Consider the following 18,013-nt stretch of genomic DNA (forward strand, 5'->3'; position numbering starts at 1 on the left):
CATGATTGTTTGCTTTAGGACTTTATGGGAGAAGCAGGTCTATGTAAAGTTTAGCAAAACCTTGACTGCGGTTAAGGAGTTACCCATCAAATACTTTATGAACCGGAAGTAATTTTACCATGAATATAACTAATTTCTTACCTTGCGTGTATAATTTAATTACCGAGAAGTGTTTAAAAAAATTGTGTGCAGCGCTTAAGTGTGTGTGTATATATATATGTATATATAAAAATATTTTTTTCTTTTTTATTCTTTTTGTTGCTTTATGATCTCTTCTATGTGCATATTATGGTAAATGTGAAAAATTATTGTTGCTTTTATCTGTTTTCAAGCAATACCTGCTGCCTTGCTCTCCATTTTAAATTGTTTCTCCGGTTGGGCAGCGTACGTCAAAATCACTCAAATTCTGTCTTCTTATTTTAATAGTTGCGTTGACATCGTTTAGATTTTCTTTTCAGTCTTTTTATTGTAATTGTTTTTCTTCACCATTACTTTGAATAAACTACTACTACTCGGTTTTAAAATATTTTTTAACGTTATGCCATTTAAATGGTTCTCCATTTTTAGCAAGAACCTATACAGTCAGAAAGCACTTGTTGTTCTATGATCATATGGGAAAATGAGTTGTACAATAACATCAAATGAGTCGTCAAAGTGTTTGTTCCAACAGGATTAAAATGCAGCTTGTACAGAATGTGGCGAGCACGTAATGTTGTTGGTAGTAATCGTCTTGCTTGAAGGCATAAAGTGCCGATGATTGTAACAACAACAAGATCTGCTGGTACTATCTGCTGTGGTTAAGGGTGTGCACTGCAACTGTGCAAGTACCTCTTTTTGACAGAGCTGGTTGTTTATTTAGCTTTACTAAAAATCTGTTGCTTATTATAGTCAAATTGGTTATTCTTAGTTGTAATCATAAGAGATTTTTTTGAAATTCTTGGATCTCTGTCTTTAGAAGGTTTTAGAATATTTTACATTTAACCTGAAATGTACATTGCAGATTCCAAGCGGAAATTATTTTACACAAAAATGGAAGATGAAATTCAGAAGCATGTCTCTTAATTCAGTAGCTTGTATGATGACCACCAGTTTAACCTAATAACTGAACAGTGTCACTGTTGGTAGCACTGCTCCTTTAAAGCAAGAAGTTTGGGGTTCAAATCCTGGCGTGAGGGTATTTCTGCATGGAGTTTGCATGTTCTCCCTGCATACCTGGTTCCTCTCCAGGATCTCCAACATTTCTCACATCACCCCATTTCAGCTAACCTTTACTTGTTAGCTTATCCCTTGTTTTACTTTATGCTTTGTCTAGAGCAGTGGTTCTTAACCTGGGTTCGATGAGTCTCTGCCGCGGAGGTAATGACACACTTGTGTAAAGTCGTGATGACGTGCCCCACTTTGCCATCACTTGCTGCAGAGGATCACGTTACATTGCTTAGACAATCAGAGCTGCGGAGGAGCACTGATTGAAGGAGTTTCACTCTCAGCACGGATTTGAACTTTTGTCAGCAAAGCCCACAGTTTTTACTAAATTCTATAGTCTAAATCTGCTCCTTAGTCGCATCTTTCCGGGGTTGGTACTGCCTCTAGTGGTGTGGGGGTGGTTACACAGCTAATATAATTACATTACTAAATCAGAATACCGCAAAGTATTTTGTGTGTCTGGGGGGTTGGAATAAGAAGGGTTCGGTGAATGCGCATATGCAACTGGGGGGTTCGGTACCTCAAAACAGCTTAAGAACCAGTGGTCTAGAGGGTCTGAACTTTTAATTGTTGAGAAACCATTACTTCCTGGAGGAGTGGACTCTGTTGAGGTTTTAAATTTTACGCAATCATTAACGTTTGTCTGTGATGTATAAAATGCTCCAGTTTGACACTATGAAGCTTACCGGAAATTGTCTGGGTTGTAAACAACCACCCCCCATTGCAATGAGAGAAGTTCTGAGCCGAATATTGTTAATTCAATATCTGGAAGCGTGACTCACATGGACTGAACAATTTTCTTAACTTCCTCTGCTGCCATTGATAAAATTACAGGCAGACTACAATTCTCAAACAGCGCAGTGAATCATTGTTCACAACTTTTATTTTTCCTTGTGGGCAGGAATGAATATTGCATGTTTTGCATGATGGCCAAACATCTCTGCCAAGGTCCCCATCTCAGCAAAGGACATTTTACAAGTTTTGTGATTAATTTAAATACAACTTTCCAAACCTAAGTCATGCAAAACTTTTGCCTACATTAACATTTAGCCCTGAGCTACAGGGAGCCAGTGTAAGGACTTAAGAACTTGGGTGATGTGCTCTATCCTTCTGGTTTTAGTGAGAACTCATGCTGCAGGACTCTGAGTCAGCTGCAACTATCTAATTGATTTTTTAGGTAGACCTGTGAATACACTGTTGTAGTAATCAAACCAAGTAAAGATAAACGCATTGACAAGTTTCTGTAGATCTTGCTGAGACACTACTCTTTTAATCTTTGAAATGCTCTTCAGATGATAAAATCCCCAATATTCTATCATCTGCTGCCAGTCAAAGACTGCTGCCAGCCTTTGACTGGCAGCAGCTGTCTACTACTTATCTTCATAAAACACTGTCTTGAAGCAGAAAGGATGTACTTGGCTCAGTTTTTTGTTTTGGGTCTATCTTTCCTTAATAAATGCTAATATTGCGTAACCTGTTTTATGTTTTGTACTTTTAAGATTATGTTTAAATATCCACTAATGAGAACCTGTTGTAGTTGTAGTATATTTTCATTTGTTTAGAAAGGAAAGGCCAGTGTGTTCATCTTTTTACAGTTTAGTTCCAATACTATTGACTTTAAATTGATATAATTTAAGAGCAAATTAATTCTTTACCTGTCTGGGGCAAAAAAAAAAAAAAATTCCCACGAGTTGATTCAACTTTTCCCACTCGTCTGCGTGTCTAATTTCTCATCACTTACAATCAGCATTTGTCTAAAACATGCTGAAACATGCCCTGCAGTTTCAGTCACAAAGTGCACTCTTGGCTCTGAGTCAGTGGTTAGCTGTCATCCCACCATTATCCGTGCAACATGTGGGAGAAATGCCTGGCCGTTATGTTTGAGCCCCTGTGTAAATGACACTTGGGTGTGGGGATCTTTACTCTGAATGGTAATAAAAGAAATTACTTGGATCTTAAATAGAAGATGTACACAAAAATTCTCAATCGACTTGTTTTTTCACTTACAACTTTTTGACTGTGGTGGGTTTTTTTTTTTTCCTTTTCTAAGAAACAAAGTTGTTTTTTTCCACAGACAGCATCACATTTGAATATTTTTTTTAACCAGTCTCCCACTGTTGGAAGGTGTCTTTGGTGTTTGCAACATGCGTTAGAGAAAGTTAAGATATTTGAAGTTGCAGTTGTGCAGAGTCGTAAACAGTCCTGTGGAGGTGGATGGCAGCTAATCTGAGTTTTGACATTCACACTGTCTCAAGCTTTCAGCCCCCCTACATTTATGGAACATTCTTATCTATTCACGTTTTTTTTTTTTTTTCTTCAGACGAGCGATTTAACTTAAGTAGAATCGTCTTTTTCTTTCTTTTGGTCAACATACTGTCGATCTTTAAATTTCTGCTTTGTTTCTGCTCTTAATATAAATTGTTTCCAACCAATAAATTAGAGAACTTGTAGAGTTGAGGCTTAAAACATAACAGCTGCTACAGTGCATAGCACAACCACTTAGCACTGTTAGAACTATTGGAGTTTGAGTTTGTAGCTGCAGTGTATTTTATTAGGATCTTATGGGATAGAGGTAACACCATGCTGTGCATAATTGTGAATTGGGGGGGGGACAGAGCTTTTTTATTTTAACTAAAAATCTGAAGTCCCCTTTCCTCCGACTCTCCTAAATGTAATCTAGTGCCAGAGAGAGGCTTTGAACGTTTCCTAATCAGTAAGCAGAGTCCACCTGTATATAGTCTAATTGTAGTTTAAGTAGTTTTTTGAATCCCTCAAAAGTTTGATGGAGAGAGTTGGTGAACAAACCAGCCAGTCCACTGGTAAATATGTGGAATCTCAAAAATCACATTTTTGACATTTGATGTATGTAGAATTATTAAATCCATCAGCCAAATTCTGAGTGACAGAACCACAAACTTACCAAGGCATAGCAGTCTGTTGCAAGAAGTCATACTGAATATTTGGAATAAGATTCTCTGGTCACACAAGATCAAACTTAAAAATGTTGGCTTATTTGCAAAGCAAAATTTGAGGCAGAGAACTCGCCCTGAACATGTGGTGTGGTAGCAGCAGCATCATGCAGTAGGGATGCTTTCCTTCTGCAGGGATAGGGAAGCTGGTCAGAGCTGAAGGAGATGGATCAGAGGAATATTGAAATAAAAGTCTGATACAAGAGTTGAAAAATCATTGGAACTGGGTCAGTCGATCTCTGTCCCGAAGGATGAGTGGCCCAGTCAAATCACGATATGAGTCCAACTGAGAATTTGTGGCAAGCTTTGAAAATTGCTGTTCACTGAGATCTTAACTTGTATCTAGCAAGCTTAAGGTAATTTTGCAAAGCTCAATCTGTAAGATCATTTTGTAGAAACACAAGACATTCCTCAAAAACCTTAAACTGAATTTGGAGTGAGAAGAACTTCTCTAAGGTATTGACTCCAGCTGAAAAGAAATGCAAACATTTTATAGATTTCCATTTGCAGATGTGTCATTTTCCTTCCTTTTAACAAGCATTCTTTTTTTTTTTACAATACCCCTATAAAATACTTTGACTTTTCAGTTGCAATATAACAAAATGTGGAAAAGCTCAATACTTTGGCAAGATACTGTATTTTAACAGGTCTTTTTCTCTTTACAGGCAAAGTCTGTCTATAGAGGGCTTCATCTGTCCTGTTATCCTGAGCACTCACTTCAGCCAGAAAGTGTCATCTGCTTCCAAACTAGATATGTCCTTACCAAAGATCTGGCTGTCTGCGGAGAGGCGCTTGCCTTATTTTTTGGGTCAGATCTTTGGACTGCTGGATGAATGCAAGAGCAAAGGTGAAGGCAGAGCAAAGCAGGTATGTACATATCGACACTACCCCAACTGTATTTATAGCTGAAAATTGAGAAGAAACTGAATTACGCCGCTTCAACTGAGGGAGAAAAATTTAATCAGTCAGAAAAATCAGCACTTAATCACATAACGACATCGCTGAAGAACTGCATGCAGAGCAGTTTTGCTACAAGCCTTGAGGTTCTTCTTAGGTTCAGTTATTGTGTAAAAGAACAAGAATCCAAAAGAACAAGAATCCAAGAGGTTCACGTCAATATTATTTATGAACTCATATTTACAAAATCACAGCTGTACTTTTACAGACTGTGGTTGCTTGCCGCAGGGTTCACCGCAGTATCTTGGAAATAATCCTGGGCGTAAAGAATAATAAATAGTCATGGTGGAGGACTTATCCCGGTACAATTAGTTATGTTCTCAGTGTGTACTCCAGAAGTGTCACAAGTGATGGATTTGCTCGTACATTTATTTACTTAAAAATATTTAAGCAATTACAAGTAAATGGAAAGATTTTTTTATTTTTTTTCCTGGGAACCATGTGTTTTTAACACATCCTCCTCAAAACTCCCTCCTTGTGTGCGATAAAAAATATGCTGTCTGATGCCTTTTAATGGCCTTAATTTGGTCATGGGAGTTACCTTGGGCAATATAGTTAGCTGAGATGTTAATTACCGATTCAAGTTAAAAACTTCAAAGGTAAATGGGAGTGTAATTGCCACTGGTTTATAGCATCATAATAGTTTGTACTGTCATTTACCTCACCTTCCAACAGGTTTTGAATGAAGCAAAAAATTTACATGCTTGAACAATAATAATTTTAGTTGCTTGTACCTATTGGCTTTCAGTTACTTTTAAAATTGTTATTTTGCTTCATATTTACACAAAACAAAGAACTTGATTTTGTGAGTTTCACATTACTTTTTTTGTGGGGTGGGGGGAGGTGAGTATTGACTTCTATCAGTCAACACTGATCAATAAATGTATCCCCAAAACGCCACACATTTTAAATTTTATGTTTTGTCAAAATGTTCTGCTTCTTTTCTCTCACAGGTTGCAGCATCTGATGTTCTCTGCAGTTTTGGAACGAGACCCTGTCTCTCTCTCCTGGAGGCCATTGAAGGACTTGGCCAGGCAGGCAATGTGGACCAGGATGTGGATGTGGTTGTCCAAAGAGTTTACTCCGTCCCAATGGCAGACTGTTCCCCTGTGTCCTTTCTCAAACACAGAGCATCTCTTCGGTCCTCCACGACTCCTCCTCCTGCAGAGAAAGGAAAAACCAGGTACTGTTAAACAGCCTGATAATTGGTAGTTCGGGGGGGCCTTTTTGGTTTATTACGTGATGCCAAAAGAAACAGAATAAATTAAATCATGTTCTCCTACTTTGTGTCATTTGCTACAATTGAATTTCTTTCTTTTGTTGGATTTGCATGCTGACTTTTTTCAGAGCCCATATGTTTCTCCTGCGTGACATGATGTGTCTCAGTGGTCGAGCTATTGTTCACAGAGCAGCAGGCCCCACAGAGTGCTCATGCTGTCTCCAGCCATATGGCATTCCTTGACAAAGGACACAAACATTTTTAATTGAATCCAGTCTCCCTGCTATTGTTTCTGGCCAATTCTCAGGAAATGCAGCAGTATGCTCAAAAACTCTTGTTCACCAATGAGCCAGCATTGAATCGGTATCCACTCGCATTGCACTAAATATCCACTAAATTTAATATATTCAATTCAATCTATCAGACTTTCCTTATAGAGTTCTTCTCATACAATCATATCAATCAAAGCCCTATTAGTCTTCTGCATGCTAGAGCCTTAATAAATTAATTCCTCTGACCGAAAACCATTCAGATGATAAATAGGTTCGACTAAAACCAACAGCACTTTCAACACCTATTCTAAAACACACATGCTGCCAACCCACAATCATCAAAATAAGTGTTAATAAGAACTTCAACAGAGTAAGTGTGTGCAGAAGTACCTAGAGTGTTGCTACAAAAATGAACTCCGCATCTCCTGATAATGCAACCCAAAAAGAGCATGTAACGATTAAAAAATATTGGACTTAAATATGTAGATTTTGGAAGTCCGTAGTTTGAATCTTTTCACCTAGCTCAAGAATTCTGTTTATTTAAATGAACTTTCCAACTTTAGGACAAGTGTTGAAAGACATTTTATGAACTTGTTTCTTAGTTTTGACAGTAAATTTATGAGAATGTAAAAGTGCATTTATTTGTTGGGTGATTATTCTTTCTTTCTCTTTTTGGGATCTGGGGAACTGAGATTCTTGTTTACATTGTTACATTGATGTGTTATTCTCTTTTGTTTGCATTCAGTTCCCTGATACCAGAGAACAGTCTGGTTTAATCAACAGTCTGATTAGACTGTAGATGCAACAGCCTAGGTTTGCCTTTGGGGTTTTCCCTGAACTAGTCTTGGATGTGAAGAATATTGAGAAAATAGTTTGTAAAATAAATAAATAGAGCTTCATATTTATGTAGTTAAACATAAACTGGAATATGTAGAGATTAAACTACAAATGTATTCTACCCTGCTTATTGTGAAAAGATATAATTGTGCATGATTGTAGGAGCTTACTTTAGAACAATGCTTGCTTTCTTTTTTTGTAAAGACTGAACAAGTACTGTATATCCTGTGGTTGCATAATAGGGTTGAGCCCCCTTTCTTCAGTGTTCAAGCAAATCAAACGCCTTTCATCGTCCTTGCAAGTTTGTATTCATTTTTTAACATTTTCATGCAAAAAAGGTAAAAAAAAAACCTAATAAAAAATCTTCACCCAAATGTCCAGTTACATAAACATCCTGTAAGTCTTTCTGTTTTTTTAAGGTGTCACCAGATAAGAGCGGATACAACTTCATTTGTTGCCTTTTATTAGGAAAGGGGCAGTGATTGTAATGAGCTCTATTTTCACCGTCTGAGCTACCTTTAATTGAAAATCTTCAGATCTTCTTACCAGCATGTTTCTATATTCTAACTGAATCACTTATCAGAAGCACAACGCTACATGAAAAGCCGCTTTAAATAATTTTTTAAAAACCAACATAACTGTCATATTAAAAATCACTTATTACTATGCAATTTGTCACTTATTGCATATAAATCATCACATTTATGCTGTCTTAAAAGTTTTTTTAAGATGCATCTCCTTTGCTACATTGTGGCATGCGCTGAATGAAGACAGCATAATGGGAGGAAATAAGACAGTCTTATTTGCTTTGTTTTACCTTCCAACTAAAGGTTTCTCCAAACTTGCTTCTCAGTCCTCTCAAGGGTGAACTTTTTCCGGTTGGTTGTGCAATGTTTTCTGTCACACTTTTTCCTTTCACTGAACTTTCCATTGTTTATGCTGAGATACAGTAGTCTGTGAACAGGCAACTTATAGATAATTATTAGCTGCAAGACAAAATCATCAAATTCAGCTGATATATATATATATATGTATGTATTAATGATATTTTTTTAAAATATTGATACCAAAAACACTTTATACCAAAAATTACATTATAAATCAATTTATTAAATCGTTTTTTTTATTGTATTTTGGTTTATTGAGATGCATCTGTAAGTTGTTTTTAAACCTAAATAACCTTAAATGATTTTGTTTACAATCCTCAGCAATTTTCTTCTTCCCCCACTGCGACCTTTGGTGCTGCAGCCATATGAAGTTTGAACTGTCATGCCTAAACACCAGATTCCTCTGACTCTCTGAAAAGCTATGTAGAGTTTCTGAGTTAGTGATGAATCAGTGTTGGTCATTATGAAATGCCACTTAAAAGGAATTATTTTTAGATTATTGATACCAGAATAGTTCAGCTTTAAATAGCTTGGAGGATTACTGATACTAGGTTCTAATCATTCATAAGCTTTCTTTTCAGTATAAGTAGCTTGGATGTTTATGTGAGGGACTGCTGTTGTAGTTAATCAATCAGTGAATGAGGCATTTGAAGCAAATCTCTCAAATATGACCTTCGGTTGCCTGGCCCTCCCACTGGCTTGTTGTTTGTGTTCCTTTCTGAGTAATAAAAGTATTGGTTTCTCTAAAAGTAGAGGGGCCCTGAGGGGGGGGGCAATAGTGTGGCGAGGGGAGGAAAGCTCTGGTCAGCTGACAAACTTTACTGACTAAACCAACCGCGTTTGTAATGCGACTCTCTCACCATGCTGCTCCTGTGGCTGGGAAATAAACACCACCCCGTGACCGGAAACGGTGCCTCTTTCTCTCTCTAACTCGTGCAGATTTAGTCGACTCTTGTTTGGAGTGAAAGGTTAAGAGACAGAGGTGGGGCAGAGGTTAGAGGTGACTGTGTGTCTGTAGGTTAAAGTATCTGGATGAATCCTTCTGCTTATTGTGACAAATTGAGGGAATGTTCAGAAAAAGCTTTTATATGAAAATTTTGATTGTTTTTCAGAACTGCTGTTTTAGTTAAAAAAAATTAAAAAAAGCCAAAAATTCATGGTACTTTTCCAGGATGTGTGCCTGATCTGCATGGTAGTTTACACTGCAACCCACTGGCCTCGTTTTCTGTAGAGACAAGGACACTTTGTACCTCTCATGTTGTGTCCCCAGTGTCTGACTCACTCTCCTGGTCAGCAATTCTTTTTTGATCCTTTTGTGTATGTGTGTGTTTTTTTTAAAACCTCTGCGTTTAAAACTCGAGGGAGATCTGTACGATAGGAGATGGTAAGTTCCCGTAAATTTTGAAAAGAATAAACAAAAAGATTAACTGTTTGCAGGAAGCAAGAGGAGACAAGTTGTTGTTTTTTTTCTTCTTCTTGGTTTAGAGGGAACACAATGTGCTGCAGGGATCCTGTTACAACCATGTTTATCGCTCTGCCGTCCCCGATTGGTAGACAAAACGTAGGAAGGAATCCCGCCTATCCTTTTCCCTCCAATGAGATCTCTCCACTGTGTTCTCAGTGTGTGGCTCGCTTACTTATACTGTGTTGCCAAGTAATGTGCTTGTGCACTGGCCTTTCATGCACCCAAAGTGTGACTGTGTGTGTGTGTGTGTGTGTGTGTGTGTGTGTGTGTGTCTTAAAAGGGGGTATATGTTTGTGAGTGTTTGCTCAGACTCAGTGTCGAACTTCCTGGAAGAAAACCTGAGTTGCTGAGAATTCTGCGATCGCTCACAATAACAAATTCCTGAAAACGGTCAGTGACTGAGTGTACCCAGTGACTGAGGATTTTTGGGGAGTAAAGGGTGATTGTTTGAGGAAAAATTAGACAGTAAATGGCACCAAAAATGTGCCTTTTAGTTGGAAGGGGGAGTTGTTTATGCCAAATCACCTCCTTTTTTTCCCCTGCCATGTGTGATATTCTTTCAGATATCAGGCTACAGTTTTCAAGTTTTAACATGTTGCACCAGCAGTGAAAGTGTATATACTTCCTCAACAGACAAAACCCCACCAGCTGTTTTCATATTTTGGGAATCATCAAATATCACTCATTAAGCCCTTCACAAATGTATTTTGTCCAGAAAATGTTTGGTTCTCCTGTTAAGCATTAAGCCACGATGTTGTCCACATTTATTGGCCCCCCTAGTAAAGTTCTGTAAAAATCCCCTATTATTGCCATTCATTTTCACAGCACATTTTCATGAGTTTTAATCTCAATTTACAATGGACCCCTGGAATTTGCACAGGCTAAGGATGACATCTACCCAATAATTGGCTTATATTTGCAAATATTTATGACACCCTCCAAAACTGCTTACTATAAAAGTTAAAACAGTAACTTTAATGTGCAATATTGGTATTAGCAGTACTATAGTCTTTATTTTTGTTCTTGGGGTACATCTAGCCAGCACCGAGAAAAACAAATGGTGCTCCTGGATTGGGTGCTTTGCAAATGCCAGCCAATAACGTGTCAAGAAGCATCGAACCTAGGTATTTCAGCTTCCCATGCCGCTTTTTTTTTTTTTGCCAAATAAGATTTTACGAATACCAAACCAGTGATTGAGTATGTTAAAGACTGGATGACGCTAAACTTTCTGCTTTTAAATTCTGATAAGACAGAAGTTGTCTTCTTTGGACCAAAGGGAGAGTAGAGGGAGTTGGTGTACATCTTCATCTGGCGGGTGGGTTTGGGGGTTTCTGTGTGTTCACTCTGTTCTCTCAAACGGTGAGTCGGTCGTGGCAAATAGCCTCTTGCACTTAGTCAGCTTGTGCTGGAGTTTTCTTCCTATTGAAGGGGAGTTTTATCTCTCCACACTGCTCCATGCTTTTTCTGTATCAAGGATTGCTGTAAAGTCAATCCTTGACTTTACAGCAAGGATTCCTTTTTAGCTGTTGATGAGAACTAAGTGAGATTCTCACTTAATTCTCATCCAGGAGGAGTAAGTGCTGCAAGTCAATGACTTGACGCAATCTCTTAACGGAGAACCTTCTAAACTAATTTGAATGGAATGGGATTATTATCCTCATTGATTTTAAAGAAGTAAAAATTCCTAAATGAGATGTTAATCGCATACAAAACACAGATAACATTCTTTTACTTTTATGGCTGTGAAAGCAGAGGCAGTCATGCACTATGAAACTTTAAACTGGCATTTACCATTACAAACCCTAAAACTATCAGATAAAAGAATCTATCTGCAGCATCACCATTGGGCCTATTTGATATTTAGTTTGTCTTCAGAGAGAGAATTGTTTCCTACAGCGGTTTGAGGATTGCAAGTTTTGGTCTGTGGTTGACGAAAGTTTAATCCATTTGTCAGGCAGAATTTGTCTGAAGTCTTTCAGAAATAAATCTGAGAGGAAATAATTGTTCTGCTGCTGCTGCTGCTGCTGCTGCTCTTATAAAGCAAAGCAGACATGTTAGATCAGATAATCCAGTATTTTTTTTTTTCAGTTGATGCTTTGTTTTCCAGAAAGATGGACACCTAGAATTATCAAATGATTTCTAGGAGTAACAGTGTTGTTTTTTGAAGAAGCGGAAAATCATCCACAAAACTGTGGATGAATAGCTTTTCTAAATATTTGTAAGATGTTGCTTTAATTTTACCATGATTTTCATTAGATTTGCATTTACCTCATTTTTATTGACTTAGTTTGCTTCTGGTGGTCTGGAGTCTTGGTCGTTGAGCTTTACCATAACCCTTAATTGTGGTTTCCAAAGCCAGTTTTCCCTGTTTTTTTGTTTTGCTAGCATGCCATCATAGCAGAAGAGTTTAGCTGCTTGACAGTTAGCAGTTTTTCTTTTGTTTTCTTTTTTTGAACCAAGTAATTAGCAGTGCAACAGTGTGACTTCTTTGGAAGTCAGCATTGACGAGATTTGACATAAATCAAAGCATAGGTATTAAAAAGAATGGCTGCAGGGCCAAAGTACAGTTAGATTTGTAGAAATATGTGAGCCAAATATTCTTTTTTTTTTTTTTTCCTTTTTTGTAGATCAGTCAGACTCAAATGCAAAATTTGTTTCAACAATTTGTTGTTGTTTGGTTTCACACTGCAGTGTCAAACGATTCAAACCCTTTGAATAACCTGTTCCCCCTCTTGCCTGTGGTGGCGCTCAACCAAGAACTTCTAAAGAAAACGACATGAAAACCTCTAAAGAAGACATGAGGGCAACTTCCTTCTTCACAAAATGTAACTAAAAATGGAGTTGTGTGAGATTTTAGTGGTTGTACAATTTCTCTTTTGTGTTTGGTAAAAGACCATGAGCTTTTTTGCCCTCTAGCGCTATACTTGCACCTCTGTTTTGTTTGTGTTTACCCAGAATGTTCTGCGGTCCATTTCCAGCTATTCGACAGACCTCCCCTCCACTTGCATCCACATATGTGTTCAAACCGCACTAGAGTTCACTTCAACCGACCAAGACCTAGGTTTTTAGGTGGACCATAGTTAGTTTTTTTTTCTACCGCATCAGACTTCAGTTGCACATTCACCCAAATGAATCAGACTTTCCAGACAAACGAACTGGAGTTGGATTAAAGTGGACTAAACAAGGCTGGTGTGAATGCACCCCCAATGGGGCGTGGTCCAGTCACTGATATCCAAGGATATAATGTTTGTAAAAGTTCTGGTTTTAAAACCCAAGAACTTTCCAGCACCAGAGTTTGTCTGTGATTATATGTAGCACTGAGCAACACAATTCTGCCCCTCCTGCACCTGTTGTTGAGCACTGGCTTCTTCATTTTTCCCTTGCTTGAGCTTTTTTTTTTTTTTTTTCCAAGGAATTTTTCTGTAAACATGTTTATTCTGGGAGGCTCTCATAGACCAGCACCTACAGCTCACTTTGCTTATCATCTGTGGTGTTTTATATATATATTTTGTCATTGCAACAGGTTGCGGATGTCTGATTTGGAACTATGAATATACAACGTAGCTGCTGAAAATAATCATAGTTGATTATGGTCAGACTACCAAAAGACATGTCAGGAATGTTATTTTCGTGTCTTCGTCCAGGTCTCTCAAGACAAACACAGACCCCCTCTTTAGCAACAGAAAACATTCATAGCTCCAATCAGGTGGTTGAAAACAACCTCAAATATCTCCAGTGTCTGGGTGTGTGGATGCATGCACAGGCTTGGTGGACAGTCCTCCTCCCAAACTTTTTTTTTCCCTCCCTCCTTCTTTTCCTCCTCCTCCTCGTCTTCTCTGGCCACTGCTTGTCAAACTAGGGTACATGAACTCAAGTGTTTACTCTCGGTTTGCAGAGGACTTTGTCTGGGCTTGACTCTCACTGATACTAGAGCTTTTAGCCGTTGAGGCCCAGTCTGCCATGAACAGCAGACTGCAGGAATACTCAACTCTTCACTCCCTCATAACTCTGTAGGCCAAAGGTCTGTTCTGTCAGCAGCAGCCTGTCAAACCAGCTACTGAAATTAACACTCAAATGTCCTGACTAAGTATCAACACGGCATTGTTACAGTGACAAAGCACAATGTGACGTTTCGTTACTATAAAAAAAGTGCTTGTTTTCTCACTGAATCGGGTTTTGATATACCATCACAGATATTCCAGCATGCAGTAGTTTCCTTCGTAGATCAGCTTTATCTGAAAATATTTTATATCCTAACAATTAATAAACTGATGGCCTGCACTACATTTGCTTGGCAGCTTTCTTTAACACTTGCTTTTCTCAGATACGCCTCAAGAAATATGTTTCCTGTTTTTGAAACCCAGTATGTCATCGTTCTTAGGCCGCAGCTCTAAAGCTGGAGAGAAGGCCCTTTTGAAACACAAGTATTTATTACTTCCACTTGCAGTTTGTAGTTTTGTTACACACATCATACAGACCAGTAGTTTTTCATTCACGTTAAAAACAAATTTAGCTGTAGTTGGTATAATATAAGTTATCCTAAGTTGTATTTAATCTTTGGGTATGGCTGCAAATTTAAATGACTCTTATCATTATCTGATGGGAAAATGATGCATTGTTTTCAACATTTTTTTAACAAATAAAATTCTGAAACCTTCAGGCAATGGGTTGTAAAACATTTCAGTCACAGCTGGCTTTTTGAGTATATTTCTACCTATTTCACATACCAAGTTATTTTCTGTTGTTGCTTTATATTTTAAATCTACTCTGACCAACTTTTCTACCTCTGTTGTAGTAAAAGTTTTAGGATGTTTTATGTTCTTTAAACATGCTGTTCACTGTTTCCTCCCTGTTCTCTAACAAACTTCTGAGGCCTTCACGATCCATGACGGTAAAAGCAACACTGGAGAACCTAATTTACAGATGAATGAGTCGCACAAAATTTTATTAGAGGATCAATGACTAGTGAGGACTGAGTATATCTGCACACCACACTTTTCAGATCCCACCATCCGCCACACAATTGTGCATTATCTTATGTTTCTCTAGTTCATATCTGTTCAAAAATACAGTTAAGTCTGTGGTCGTTAAGTAACCCAATTATGAAAAAGTTCAATGGATTAGAGCACGTCTGCAGGGCAAAATGTGAAACTGTATGTTAGTTCTGATGTGTTGGCATTGAAGATAAATTGCTGAATGCTTCCAAATATTTAAAATGAAAAAGCCTTGTTTATTTCTGTCAGGGAATGTGTTTAACGTTTTTTGTTGTTCTTTTTTTTTTTTTCATTCTTTCTGCTAGGTTATGTGTTCTCGTCCAGGATAACTTTGGGATTTTCAGCGCTGTCAGACTCCACCTTCTGTCCAGCAGCGACGAGCTCCACCAGTACTGCCAGATGTGGCAGGGGAGAACTTGTGTGCTGAGGGCCGTTAAAGTGGTGGAGCGGGTCACTCGAGAAAGGTGAGAGTCAACTTTCTCTTGCGTCAGGGTCGTTTTTCACCTGAATTTCGGTTGGGAAAGTTCAACATGTTACTAGCAGCAGTTTGCAGTATGACATTTCTGGTAAATGCAAGGTTATCTCTCTCTCTCAATTTAGCATTCTAAGGTAATAGCCTCGGGTAAATGCCTGAGTCAGACAGTTGCTGATAAAAAGTGATGGGAAGCATCCTCAGAGCCTTAAGCCGTCTTGCCAAGCCATCCGCAGATACATATCCGATCAAATAAATTGTGTTGTGGTATTTATTGAACCTTAGACGCCCACTGTCCTTCTGAAAAACAAAATATGTAAACATGATGTTGGGAGCTTTCCTGAAGCTTGTGATGCTGTCCTGCCAGCAGTTGGGCTGTGTTTACATGTAAAGTGATACCGAGGTTCACGGTCTCTGTTCCTCGTGAGTTTCCAGTCGAGATCCCAGATTAGCAGCAGTTAGTAGAACTGGTGTGGGGGCATCTAAAAACTTGCTGGGGTATGTTTACCTCCATGATATTTTCAATGCCTGTCCTGCTCACAATAATTCTGGAGGTCGTCTTTGGTCAGAGTGTGATAGATGTGGGTTTTTCCTCATTCGGGTATCCATGTCTGATAGACCTCTAAGCTTGTCCTAGAGCAAGCTGTCTGTCCTGTAGGCAGAATTATTGGTATTAATTTCATGTAGTCTGTTACTTAATAGGAGTGACAGTGCTTAGTTGTAATATTAAATATAAAGCAAAAAGAAGTAGTTGGTTGACTTAGAAGTAAAAATAATTTCCCCTTCTGCTTACAGTTGGAAACAGAAAAAGCAAAACATCTAAAACTTTTAGGCATAATGTTCTTCCACAGAAATCTATAAAGTAAAAATGTTTTTGTCGGCAACATATACTTTGCACATATACTTCTTTTAATGACTCTGATGTGTTATGACAGATAAGGTGTGAACCGCTAGTTTTACATGACTTACAGAAACCCACAGCTACAATATGTTAATTTGGCTCCTGATTAGGGAGTTCTGATCATTTAAAATAAACTCAAATAAATTATTATAAAAGCATTTCTCAAGCATCTTCTTTTTCCATTTTTTTTAATTTACAATATTTGCTTTTACAACTTCTGTTGTTTAGCTTTGTTGGGGGAAAAAAAGACATGTTTTTTGGGTCCTACTCTTAATGCATTTCTGTTGCCCTTAACTGAGGGCACCAATATCCTCGTGGACCCATTGACTCACAGGTAAGTCTTTTGGGGGCGACGGTTAATTACATTAATCAATTTACTAACTAATTGTCTGATATGTAATAAATATGTAAACATTTGTGCTTTAAGATATGACATATGTCAAGTGTGATCTTCACTGTGAAAAAATGAAAAAGAAAAACCTCTATTTTTTGTATTTATAAACAAAAAAGCCTGAATATTCAAAATTTCAAATGTGATGAAAGTAAAGTAGAAATTGACATCACCAGGAAACAGAAATTTAATGCACTCCATTTAAAATACAAGAACAGATACTGTGACATTTCCTTGTAATTTAGAAATGACTGGACATGTGTCAACTTGATATTATTAATGCGTTTTTCTGATTTAAACTAAATTCATATACTTTTTGACATTATTTACATAATTAAAAAGAGGTTAAAACAGAATCGCGTTAAACTGGATTGGCCTTCCACACACTATATGCACATTAACACGTTCAAGTGTAGCGTTAATCATTCAAACGACTTACTAAATGTTTCTAGAAACTTTTATTAAGGGGAAAATGTGACAGGCAGTCAGCATATCCAACCTCAGAGTGTGCTCAGCTGCTTTAAAATAACTTGTGGTGGTTTTTGTCTTTACTGACTTCTCATCAGTAGCACCTGGGTGTCGTCTCTTGAGCTGCTCATAATGCAAGTCCCATGTGTCACTGATGGCTGTGGTTCACAACGAAACTTCACTGAACCTACATCTCCTTTTTTTTTCATCAGCTAGATTGAAGTTCTCCCTCATTTTAGGCTATTTCAGCCTTTGAGAGCTTTGAAAAACCCCATAGACCAGCTCATTTCTAAGGGGAAGCAGGTGCTTTATTCACCATTTTTGTTTTAAAATCGTTGCCCAAATGAAGTGAACCAATAATTGGAGCCAAACATGACTGAAACAAGCAGAGTGCACACATATCCTACACCTACACGCCCCTGTGAACTGCAACCTACTCACAAGCCGTCGTGAAGAAAAACGTTTGTAAATTTTGCTTAAGTTAAAGAAAAATTTTAGCTTAATCCACGGAGGCACGAATCAGCTTTTTTTCTGTCTGATTTTGCAGTAATCTAGGTAGATTTCTTAGCTAAATGTGTTGAATGCCACTTTGGTGTCGAGGTAAATTTGCTCTTGAATTTGTGCTGTCCCTTTCATCACGCAACAGTGCAACCTTTCAAAACTTATTGGTAAAAAGCCATATATTGGCCGCATAGCAGTGTTCAAAGCTTGTGGAAAAAAGTAGTGACTTATGGTCTGGAAATTATGGTAAAGTCCTTTTTTGTTGCAAAATCACGGGGCATTGTGACCTTTCCCTTAACTTTTATAGACATTAACATCAAAGGAAAGTTAACAACGTGTGAGTTACTGTGAGCCAAGCTTTAAAAGATGGTTGAAGCCATAAATGTTCTGGTGCGTTTTTGCAAAAATGCACAAATTAGCTGTTGTCTTGTTTTTTTAGTTGTTGTTTTACACAACATCTTTTGTGTGCACTTCACA

At 37.9% G+C, this 18,013-nt stretch overlaps 1 protein-coding gene across 2 annotated transcripts in view; it reads left to right on the forward strand.

Moving 5' to 3' along the window:
- Positions 1-18,013, forward strand: part of spidr (scaffold protein involved in DNA repair) — a 44,784-nt gene that overhangs the window by 14,341 nt on the left and 12,430 nt on the right. For both annotated transcript variants that reach the window (XM_008434242.3, XM_017310172.2), the window contains exons 9-11: positions 4,838-5,039; positions 6,083-6,312; positions 15,109-15,267. In XM_008434242.3, coding sequence (XP_008432464.2) covers positions 4,838-5,039; positions 6,083-6,312; positions 15,109-15,267 — 591 coding nt within the window. The remainder of the gene's footprint in view (positions 1-4,837; positions 5,040-6,082; positions 6,313-15,108; positions 15,268-18,013) is intronic.

The sequence above is a fragment of the Poecilia reticulata genome, chromosome 17, assembly GCF_904066995.2.
Source record: "Poecilia reticulata chromosome 17, P_reticulata-male-v2, whole genome shotgun sequence".
NCBI classification, from domain to species: Eukaryota; Metazoa; Chordata; class Actinopteri; order Cyprinodontiformes; family Poeciliidae; genus Poecilia; species Poecilia reticulata.